This window comes from Oratosquilla oratoria, chromosome 32 (genome assembly GCF_046742065.1).
Source record: "Oratosquilla oratoria isolate Oo_2021 chromosome 32, ASM4674206v1, whole genome shotgun sequence".
Taxonomy (NCBI): domain Eukaryota; kingdom Metazoa; phylum Arthropoda; class Malacostraca; order Stomatopoda; family Squillidae; genus Oratosquilla; species Oratosquilla oratoria.
In genome coordinates this window covers 35797267-35809766 of record NC_134808.1, presented here as the reverse complement: position 1 = coordinate 35809766, position 12500 = coordinate 35797267, and the positions used below count along the sequence as shown (strand labels likewise).

At 32.6% G+C, this 12500-nt stretch overlaps 1 protein-coding gene across 4 annotated transcripts in view; it reads right to left on the bottom strand.

Moving 5' to 3' along the window:
• The window catches only part of LOC143017434 (perlucin-like protein), a 29563-nt gene that overhangs the window by 14572 nt on the left and 2491 nt on the right, over window positions 1-12500 (bottom strand). For 2 of the 4 annotated variants that reach the window (XM_076172170.1, XM_076172169.1), the window contains exons 2-5: window positions 11072-11185; window positions 9917-9955; window positions 7425-7604; window positions 4990-5394 (exon numbers count right to left, since the gene is read on the bottom strand). In XM_076172170.1, coding sequence (XP_076028285.1) covers window positions 5141-5394; window positions 7425-7604; window positions 9917-9955; window positions 11072-11108 — 510 coding nt within the window. In that variant the 5' untranslated portion in view covers window positions 11109-11185 and the 3' untranslated portion in view covers window positions 4990-5140. Of the gene's footprint in view, window positions 1-4989; window positions 5395-7424; window positions 7605-9916; window positions 9956-11071; window positions 11186-12500 lie in introns of those variants that run through there. The other 2 variants (XM_076172175.1, XM_076172174.1) reach the window with 2 other exon arrangements.

The window sequence follows — 12500 nt, the reverse complement described above, 5'->3', positions numbered from 1 at the left end:
AAAAATGAAAAGACAAGAAGCTAAGGAAAAAACGAGAACAGAACAGAGTCAGAAAAAGAGGAATTCTATTGGAGAGTAGTGAATATGAAAGTGAGGAAATGGGTCATACCAGAGAAAAAACAAAAGGGAAACAGAAAATAGAATGGAAGTAGCAGAAAATTAAAAGTGTCTTATACAAATATAGATGGATTGATAACAGGATTGAACGAATTGAATGATTATCTGAAATTGAAAAGAACCGGACATAATGGGAATTGTAGAGACAAAATTAAAAGGTCCACTACCACCCAACAATGTAGGACATGATGCATATAATCATTGGATTAGAAACAGAGAGACAAAGCAAAGGGGTGAAGTTATGTTTCTGACTAAGAAGGATATAAACGTGAGGTGTGTAACATATGGAAAGAATACAGTAGAGATGATAATGATGGAAGTGGAAAACAAAGATAGGATGAGCAGAAAGTTTGTAATAAATTATGCGCCTCCAAATCGGGCTCGTGGTAAGAGAGAGAACATAAAAGTATGTTAGATGACACAATATTAACATTAGATAAGATAATGGAAGTTATAATGGGCGACTTTAATTGCAAAGAAGTCTGCTGGGAAGAGATCACAGTAAAGAGTGGAGACGACTCACGGGAAAATGTTCTACTTGAGATGATTATTGACCACACAATGACACAATGGATTTAAGAGAACACTAGGTATAGAAATGGAGAAAAACTATCGAGACTGGACCTAATAATCACATCAGAACCTAATATAGTGGAATAGATTGAATATAAGACACCAATAAGTAAAAGTGACCACATATTGATTGAACTGGAACTAAATGAAGAAAAATACATGAAAAGAAATGAACAATATAGAAAAGGAAGAATGATGTATGAAAAACAAATATTACTAAAATAAGAGAATTCTTCAAAAAAAGGGAAAATCTATACAAAGAGAAAACAACAGAGTAAGAGAAATGAAATATTTTGACCAAAAAATATATAAAATGGGAATGGAAAAGTAAGTCCCAAGACAAAAGCAAGAAAAAGAATATGTAAATTGCTGGTACAACAAAAGTTGTAGGGAGTTAAAAGACAAAAGAGATAAAGCTTGGAGAAAATGGAAAAAAGACAAAAGACCTGAAAATTGGAAAATATATACTAGTTGCAGAAATGAATATGTACAAGTGTGCAGCGAAGAAAAAGGAATATACGACAAAGATGTCATAGAAAAATGTAAAGATCAACCAAAACTATTTTACCGATTTATAAACAACAAACTGAAAAGCAAACAAGAATTAGAGAAATTACGACAAGGAATACACAAAAGAAAAAAAATGGTAGAAATTATGAAAAAGCATTTTAAATCAATGTTTACAAGGGAGAACATACAACCTGGAGATATCAAATGGGAAGAGAACGTCCTCTATGAAAGAAATAGAAGTAACAAGGAATGAAATAATGAACCACTTGAGTAATCTTGATGCCAGAAACTCGCATGGACCAGATGAAATAATAAACTGGGTTTTGAAAGAATGCAGGAATGAACTGGCAGACAAAATACATAGCGTAATAAACAGTTCCTTAAAAGAAGTAAAAGTTCAAAAATATTGGAGAAAAGCAAATACAGTACCTATATATAAAAAGGGAAATAAAGAAGAACCTACCAACTATAGACCAGTCTCTCTAACAAGTACAATAGCAAAAGTTTGTGAAAGAATTATCAAAAGTAGATGGGTAAGGTATTTAGGAAAAAAAACGTGCTAAATCCAAGGCAATTTGGATTCAGACAAGGACGATCATGCATCACCAGTTTAATATGTTTCTATTCAAGTCCAATAGATATAATACAAGAAAGAGATGGATGGGCTGATTGTGCATTTCTAGACCTAAAAAAAGTTTTTGACAAAGTACCACATAAGAAGTTGCTTAAGAAATTAGAAACTGAAGGAGGAATACAGGGCAAACTCCTTAAATGGATGGAAGACTTTTTGCAAGAGATAAGAGATAAACACTCAAATTTTTGCTATTGTACTTGTTAGAGAGACTTGTCTATAGCTGGTAGGGTCTTCTTTATTTCCCCTTTTATATATTGGTACTATATTATTTTTTTCCCAATCTTCTAGAACTTTTCCTTCTTTCAAGGAACTGTTTATTATGCTATGTATTTTGTCTGCCAGTTCATTCCTGCACTCTTTCAAAACCCAGTTTGCTATTTCATCTGGTCCATGTGATTTTCTGACATCAAGATTACTCAAGTGTGTGTTCATAATTTCCGCCATTTCTATTTCCTCTGTGTATTCAACTCCTCCTTGTCTTAATTTCTCCAAATCTTGTTTGTTTTTCAGTTTGTTGTTTACCAATCTGTAAAATAGTTTTGGTTGATCTTTACATTTTATATGACATCTTTTTCATATTTTCTCTTTTCCTCTCTGCACACTTGTACATATTCATTTCTATAACAAGTATATATTTTCCATTTTTCAGGCCTTTTGTATTTCTTCAATTTGGTCCAAGCTTTGTCTCTTTTGTCTTTTAACTCCCTACAACTTTTGCTGTACCAGCACTTTATATATTCTTTTTCTTGTTTTTGTCTTGGGACATAGTTTTCCACTCCTTTTTCATAATTTTTTGTCAAAATATTCCATTTCTCTTCAGCTGTTATTTCTTCTTTGTATATTTCTTCCCAGTATTCTTTTTTGAAAGAATTCTCTTATTTTATCAAAGTTTGTTTTTTCATACATCATTCTTCCTTTTCTATATTGTTCATTTCTTTTCATGTATTTTTCTTCATTTAGTTCCAGTTCAATCAATATGTGGTCACTTTTACTTATTGGTGTTTTATATTCAATCTTTTCTACTCTTGTAGGCTCAGATGTGATTATTAGGTCTAGTCTCGATGGTTCTTCTTCATTTCTATACCTAGTGTTCTCCTGTATCCACTGTGTCATTGTATGGTCAATAATCATCTCGAGTAGAACATTTCCCCATGAGTCGTCTTCACCCTTTATTGTCATCTCTTCCCAGCAGACTTCTTTGCAAGTAAAGTCGCCCATCATTTCTATTCTTCCTCCATCTTCCGTTATCTTATTTAATGTTATCTTTGCGGTCTCTAACATACTCTTATGTTTACTCTCTTCCCAAAAGGCTATTTTTGGAGGCACATAATAAATCACGAACCATCTGCTCTTCTTATCTCTGTCTTCCACTTCGAGCATGATCATCTCTACTGTATTCTCTCCATATGTGACACACCTCACGTTTATATCCTTCATAGTCAGGAACATAACTCCACCCCCTTGCTTTGTCTCTCTGTTTCTAATCCAATAATTATATGCATCATGTCCTACACTACTGGGTGGTAGTGGACCTTTTAATTTCGTTTCTACAATTCCCATTATGTCCGTTTTTTTTTCATTCAAATAATCATTCAGCTCATTCAGTCTATATTTGAGTATGACACTTTTAGTTTTCTGCCACTTCCATTGTATTCTCTGTTTCCCTTTTGTTTTTTCTCTAGTATGTCGTATTTCCTTATTTTCATATTCACTAGTCTCCAATAGAATTTCTATTTTTCTGACTGTTCTGTTCCCTTTTTTTTCTTATCTTCATGTCTTTTCTGTTTTCCTCCTCTCTTTATTCATTTCTTTTTTTATCCATACCTTTTTATATTGTTCACTTGTTGCTACTTTCCCTGTTTTGGATTAGATATTCTCTGCCGTCGTTTGTGACCTAAATTTAATCTTAATTGGTCTGGACTTATCTGTACTATACTTCCCGAGTCCATACATCTCTTCAATTTGTTCATGATCTCAGGTTAATCTTCCTGAACTAATTCTAGTAAACTGCTTCTTTTTTTTCTTTTTCCTCATTCATTCTTGTGGTTCTATTTCTCTTCCATTCCTAATATAATTATACATTTCTTTTTATCTGCTAAGTATCTTACTATATTCTCCTTCTGTCTCATCATTTTAATAACTGAGTCTTCAGTTTGTTCTTTCATTTGCTGTTTAATTATGTCAGTAAATGCAACTTTACTGTTTTCTTGGATCTCTTTCCAACCCTGTGCTTCTTTCGCTATGGCCTCTTTATTGTCTTTATTATTCCTCTTTAATTCCTCATTCTCCTCTTTTACTTCTTTTAACTGCCTTTTTAAATATTTTATTTCTTTAGTTAATTTTTGTTCACCTTCTCAAGTTCTTCCAGTTTTTAAACTCTTTGCGCAATCTTTGCTACGTTACTGAACCTCTTCTCCCAATGTTCGGTCATTTGTTCAAATTTTTCCTCTACTCCTACCAATCGGGGGAAGTTGGTATCCTCCCCCCACTCAGTAAATCCCTGAAAATTATTTTCTTCAGCTTCCTTTGTGCTGCTCTTATCTATATTTCTAATCTTAATGATTTTACTGATATTTTCCATTTCCCCAGTGTCGTCAGCTGATCTTTTGTTTATATTTTTTCTGCTGTCAGGGGAGCCCGTTCGTCTTCCTCCTCATTTTCTTCCATTTCCCTCAGTAATCCCTCCCCTTCTCCCCTTTCATTACCTTTTTACTACACCACGAGAATTTCCCTTCCCTACAAATACAACAAGGTACTTCTATGTAGTTGAGATCCACGATTTTCTTTTTTTCCGGAGTTCCAATCCACGCCGTAAATCCGACGAAAGTGTGTGTGTGTGGGGGGGGGTGTCTGTGTGTATGTGTAAGAGTATGTGTGTATTCTGATATTTCGGAACGTTGATGTTAGCATGTATACTCCGTGTACGTTTTCCATTTGATTTTTATCAGAATTGTTTGCTTATATTAGATCAGAAAAATAGGTAAACCTAAGGAATAATTACCGTAAAAATGTACAGTTATACACATATTGAACTTTCAATATCTTTATTTCTCCTAGTTAGTATATTACAGAAAGAAAACATTAGACTAGTAACATTACAAAAGGAACATACTAAGACCTTCAGTATTACAAAAGTAAGACCAAATAAAAAAAAATTGTAAACAGATATTTATAAAGTAAAGATATGAATAAATAAGCTCCCATAGCCATTTCAGTCCAACAAATTGTTGTACATATTTGATCTTCTCTGGTACCAAATGGATTTATGAACTTGTGGTATTTTGCTCGCCTCACTTACACACTTTTTTACTTGCCCACGTATTCACAAATGAAATGTAACTCTATCTGACAATCTACGTCATTCATATGACCTCCATATCTCTTATCAAGAGCTCCACAGTTCTGATTCTCTTTCCCCGTGGGTTCATAAACAATAGGATACTTTGAATATACCCAGAAGGGACTGCCCATAGGCACGTCCGACTTGTCTTTGATCCAGCGCCAGGTTCCTTCGTGCCCAATGTCGTAGGCACCAATCCAATGGAACTCTGTGGATACTCCTAGATTAGGAAAATAAAAGTGCCTGCTGTACTTTTTGTTTTTAAGTGTACACACACACACACACACACACACACACACACACACACACACACACACACACACACACACACACACACACACACACACACACACACACACACACACACACACACACACACACACACACACACACACACACACACACACACACACACACACAAACACACACAAACACACACGGTCACCACGAGTATAGCTCCCTTCCTGTGCAATACAACAGGGTAAATATATATATATACATATATATATATATATATATGTATATATATATGTATATATATATACATATATATATATGTATGTATAATTACATATTTATATATAATATACATATATATGTATATATATATGTATATATATATACATATATATATATATATATATATATATATATATATATATGTATATATATATATGTGTAGATATATATGTATATGTATATATACATATTAGTTTTGAGTAGCCAAATAGGATGTTTTCTTTTAGGCAGACAAGGTTGAAAGCTATTGAAGATTTTTTTTTTACATATAGTCTCTATATGACGAACATTTGGCCTAGTACATCTTTACATACGAAGAGGAAAATAATGGATGTCTCCCATTCCTAGACGTCCTCACCACCGCTCGAAATACCGGATTCCTTAAAACAGTATACACCAAACCGATAGATACCGGACTTTCCTTAACTGAAATAGCGAGTGCCCTAAGTGCTACTATAGTCCACCATCAGTGCATACGTCAGGAGGGCCCTCGCACAATGCTCCACTTGGGCACAAATCCATCAAAACTGGAATCACATAAGTCCTCATCAGCAGTGGATACGCCAATTTAGATATGCCACATGGAATGGAAGCACATTTAAACAAATGTTACAGCGAAACAGACAAAGACACTACAAACGTAAACAAATCAATAAGAATCTACTACAAAAGCCACACGGAATACAAAGCAGATGAGATCATCAAAAAATAACTCACAAAGAATGTACTACCCACCGACTCAACAAAGTATTTCCTGATCATCATATACTAGAAAACAAAGAAGACAGGCAATCTAGTGATACGCAATCGTCTAAGCACAATAAAAACACACCGACATGAAGACCATGTTGTATACAAATACGGCTGCAAAAGTGTGTAGTGTGGGGGCTCACTCATATATTGGTCTGACAACTAGAAAGCTACTTGAGCAATGGGTTCATTAAGTCCCACCACACTTCCACATTTAAATGATTATCAACAAGAAATAATCTAGATTGAAAAACTACAATGATTGATAGAGATAAAGATCCCGAATGTTACTACTCCTTGAAGCAATCCATATATAAGCAAAACAACCACCAATAAACATCCAGCTGGAAGACCTTCAGACCCTAGCAATTGAGGAATAGCTTCTTCTATGATACAGTGTCTTTGACCCGAAAAACATACGACACAGAAATTCGCCCTTCAAGAAGGAAAAGAGATAAAAGATCTACTAAGTTATCTTACACAAGATTGTTCGTCTTTTAAATACTATACGCAAGCAGATGATATAAAGTAATCTTCAATAACTTTTAACCTCGTCTACTCACAATATATATATATATATATATATATATATATATATATATGTATATGTATGTATGTATATATATGAAGGTGGAAAAAGAAGTCACGGGTCTAGTTCCGAGTTCCTGAGTTTATTCCTGACCGGTTTCGCTCTATGCTTCCACCCTCATCAACTTGTCACAATGTATCAGCACATTTTATATATATATATATATATATATATATATATATATATATATATATATATATATGTATATATATGTATATATATGTATATATATGCATATATGTATATATATACATATATATATATATTTATATATATATATATGTATGTATATGTATGCATGGACAAATGTGTATATGTATGGAATCATGTATGTCTGGAATCCGAATTCACTGTGATTTGACTTGATAAGAGAGCAAACAAGGAACCTTTACCTAAGAATTGCAAGTGCAGCAGTATATCCCTCAAAGAGTTGGCATCAGGGAGAGTCAAAAGTTCGCCGTCAATACTGTGGCAGGTCTCCCTCGCCTCCTGCCAGTTCAGTTTCGTCTTGGCAGAAACGTAGACACAGTTGCTGCCCACTTGCTTGTAGAATGTCGGACACTTCTCGTTGCCTGTGCCGAAGGATTTTCAAGAAAGAAAAAAATGTTTGATTAAAAAGATCAAGAATTCTTTCTACGACAGTTATACATATATCTATATCTATCTATCTATCTATCTATATATATATATATATATATATATATATTGCAGAAACCACAGGGAAATTAAAGTCGGAATACTGAACGTTTTCGTCTATTACGACATCCTCAGAGTACAAAGAAAGAAAAAATAGAACACAATATTTATACAGAAGAAAGAAAACTGGGAGAGGTCATAGCCACATAAAACCTTCGGACATTATACATACAACACATTTAATTACAAATGGAAATGTTAATGTTAATAAAAATACATATACATTCATATACACATAGAAATGGTGATAGTAACAAGAAAAAAATAATAATAATAAATAAAATAAAATAAAAAGAACAAAAACCATGTGGCCGAAAGGTCCATAGGACAATTGGTACAATAAGGAAACTAGATACTGCTTTACTATCCTATGATAGTTTAATATTAATGTTATTTTCAAAAACAGTACCATCAAAGAACTCCTTATTAAAAATTCCCCTTGTAATAATGTAGGATGTGTTTATAGTATTCCCTGTAAAAACTGTAGCTCCTGTTATATTGGCCAAACAGGTAAAGAATTGAATATTAGGATGAAACAACATAAGTACAGTATAAGGACGGGCCAAATGTCCAGTGGGGTTTTTGTCCATGTTAGAGACACAAACCACAACATTGACTGGGACAACGTTAAGAAAATTGTTGATTGTAATTCAGCTTTAGATAGGAACATCATTGAATCCTGTTTCATAAAGAACAATTTTGATAATAATATTAACTTGAGTTTAGGTTTATTTATACTAGACAATTTTATAATTAATAGGATAGTAAAACAGTACCAAATTTCCTAATGGTACCAAATGTCCTGTGGACCTTTCAGCCACAAGGTTTTGTTCTTTTGTATTTTTTGTTTTGTTTTTTGTTTTACTATTACCATTATTATTTTCATGTGTATATGATTGTGTATGTATTTTTTCTTTTACTGTTACCATTAATATTTCTGTGTATATGAGTGTGTATGTATGTATAACGTCCGAAAGTTTTATGTGGCATAACCTTTCCAGTTTTCGTATTTCTGTTAAATATTGTTTTTTTTTTTTTTTGTACTATTTGATAATAACATTACTTGTGTTTTGGTTTAACAAAACAATATCATAGGATAGTAAAGCAGTATCTAGTTTCCTAATTGTACCAATTGTCCTATGGACCTTTCGGCCACATGGTTTTTGTTCTTTTTATTTTATTTTATTCATCATTATTATTTTTTCTTGTTACTATCACCATTTCTATGTGTATATGAATGTATATGTATTTTTATTAACATTAACATTTCCATTTGTAATTAAATGTGTTGTATGTATAATGTCCGAAGGTTTTATGTGGCTATGACCTCTCCCAGTTTTCTTTCTTCTGTATAAATATTGTGTTCTATTTTTTCTTTCTTTGTACTCTGAGGATGTCGTAATAGACGAAAACGTTCAGTATTCCGACTTTAATTTCCCTGTGGTTTCTGCAATATCTTTTCGTCACACGTTATTGTGATTATTTTTGCAATATATATATATGTATATATATATATATATATATATATATATGTATATATATATGTATATATATGCATATATATATGTATATATACATATATATATATTTGTTTATATGTATACATATACATATATATATGTATATATATGTATATATATATATATATATATATATTTAACAAAATGAAGTATCCCTGCTGCATCGTCCTTATTTCTGGTCTTTGAATTTGCTTGATCATAATTTCTCTTTATTAGGAGGGGAAAAATATTGATTGTGCAAAATATCTTGACTTTTGTTTTATTTCTTTGTAAATACTTCATTCCTGATATTTTGTTTCTGTTCCACTAACAAATATATAATAGAAATAGTCTTTATTACAATTATGATGCTGTTCGACTTTTATCTCCTAAGATTATTTCACAAAGATAAGGAGCCTACGCCAGGAGGCGCGTAGCTGTGGCCAAAGATGTTGTCCTGACCCTTTGCGCTGCATGGGCTATGAGGACAGTTAGCAATCACAACTGCCAATCGGAGAGGAGTGCGGGATGTGAACCTGGCACTAGGAAGTCGGGAGACACAATATGGGCACATGCCGAGGTACTTTTTAGTTAACATGTTTTTGTCGTTCAAACATGTGAAGTCATGAGAAAATAATTTATGTGTCCACATACCTCATGATGATTATATATTCATCTCTTGTACTTACCGCAATATTTTGATTGAGATCGGACCCCTGACAATGCACCTGCAATAAAATCTCTTATGAGTTATAAAGTACTTTAAAACAAGTAAAAAATTTAGTGTATGAAAACTTATTTTCTTAATTGTTTATTCAAATATCTATCTATTCATTTACTTATCTGTTCATTTGTGTTTACTAATCCATTTTTGTCTTATTTATTCCTAAATTTATTCATTGAATAATTCACTACCTATGCACTTATCTCTTTATTTACTTACTGATTTATGCTATATGTCTATTCAATTATTCACTTAGATTTTTAATTACTGATTTATTTATAGAGACCGTTTCTTGAAGGTGATGCTGTATTCTGCATTGATCATTTCCTTGCAAATAACTTCTGTAGATCGCACTTATCACAGTTCTCTGTAGAACTAGTGCATAGGCGGTCATAAGCAAATTATTTTTTCTAATATATTTTTATTATTTTATCTACTTGTTTATTCATTCATTCATCAATATATTAAGTTATTAATCTCTTTGTTTATTTGTTTATATATCCATTTATTTAGGCTCTTATTTATACATCTAGTTCTCTTTTTTATTTAATCATTTATTTACATCTATTTACTTGAAAATGATTTTGTTCATTGTTTATAAGAAGCTACAAGCGAAACCGGTCAGGAATAAACTCGGAACGAGACCCATGACTCTCTTTTTCCACCTTTTTCAAACTGTCTCAACGTTTATATATTCTTGACTGCCTATTTGCTGTTTTCTATTCTTTTTTTACACTGGTTAATTGATTGGTTCATTGGTACATTAGATTACTTACTACTTGACCAGTTGATTTATTAATTATCAATGCACTTGTGTTAATTATCAAGGCCCTATATCCGTACCTTTCATATGTTTTCAATGTTAATTTATTTGGACTCGAAACCTGCTGGATAAACATAAGAAACGAGCAGGCCACTACAGCCTACCTTCAAGTATATAAATTTGCTCACCTCCATGTGTAGGTGGAACCCTAATAGGCTGACACTTGATCACCGGATGGGCTTCTGATTTATGATTTCTTTATATCGATCACTTAGAAACATTATTATAATAACTTAGGTTCTAAATTTACGAACGTCGAGGAAATGAATATTTTCGATGAGTTTCAATTTGACTTACAGGCCAGAAAAACGAGTCCCCATAGACATTTCTTCATTATACTTCTTTACTTATGCTCTCGGGGTCCTGTGAGCCACTAATCAGTTCCTCCTTGAAGTCGTTCGTGAACTTTAACTATGAAAAGTGAAAAACAATTAGAAACAATTCAATTTAATACATAAGATATTTAAATATATGTTATATATATATATATATATATATATACATATTGACTATATTATGACAAATAAGATTGAAGGTGAAAGAAGTAGACGAGGAGTAATGGGAGAATTTGACGCCTTAACGTTTCGACCAACAGGGAATAACACATTTGTTCTTGTTTGCCAAGGCTTGATAGCATGTGGTAATACCTTGAATGAAACCTTTGTCTACATCATCCATTTTCCATAATTAGTTTTTGTTTAGATATTCACTAAATTTCTTTTTGTGAACGATAGTGCTTGAGTTTCTGTATCTGAGAGTTGTCTGTCTGAAAGGTTCGTTACTAATTCTGGATTACCTGCATTGTTCCAATCACTATTTTTACATAACTGTTTTAATTTTCGTTCTAATTTCTTACTGTGTTCTTCTCTTTGTTTATGAAGTCTATTCGAAAGCCATCGTGGTATTGGTATCTCACTTGTTTCACTATATAATGTACTTACTTGGTCTTGTAGATTCTCTATTGCGAGAAAAATATTTAAAAAAAACGGAGAAAGGGGAAAAAACTATTAAACCTACTTGAAGAAGCACCTATACCACCAAGAATGCACGGCCTGCTTAAGATCCACAATACAGGAATTCCTATGCGCCCCATTACTTCAGGAATCAATAGTGCACCGCATAAGTCAGCCAAATGTTTAGCTAAACCTTTATCCAATACTTTAGGAACTATTAGTGATGCACATCTACGAATTTCTTCGGACCTAATTAACAGATTAAAAGATTTAGATTTCAAGAACAAGAAACTAGCCAGCTACGATGTCACCTCTTTATATACTCGAGTATCAATAAAAGGCGCTCTAAATGCTGTTGAACAAGTAGTAAATAATTTGAAAAATGAAGATCTACCCGTCCCCAAAAAAGATAACCTCGAATTAATTTCTCTTTGTGTAGGATTTGGCGCTTTCACTTTTAATAATATTGATACAGTCAACATTTTGGCCTCGCCATGGGTAGTCCCCTTTCTGCAGTGTTAGCAAATTTATACATGGAAATACTCGAAACAGAAGAATACATGACTATAATGGGTAGGAATAGTAAATGGTTTAGGTATGTCGATGACATACTCGTAATTGTACCTAAGGATACAGACATTAACAACAAACTCAGGAGATTAAACAGTGTAAATGAAAATATACAATTTACTACAGAAAATGAAAATAACGGAAAATTACCTTTCTTAGACACAATTATCCATAGAATAGATAAAAATGTGAAATTTTCAGTA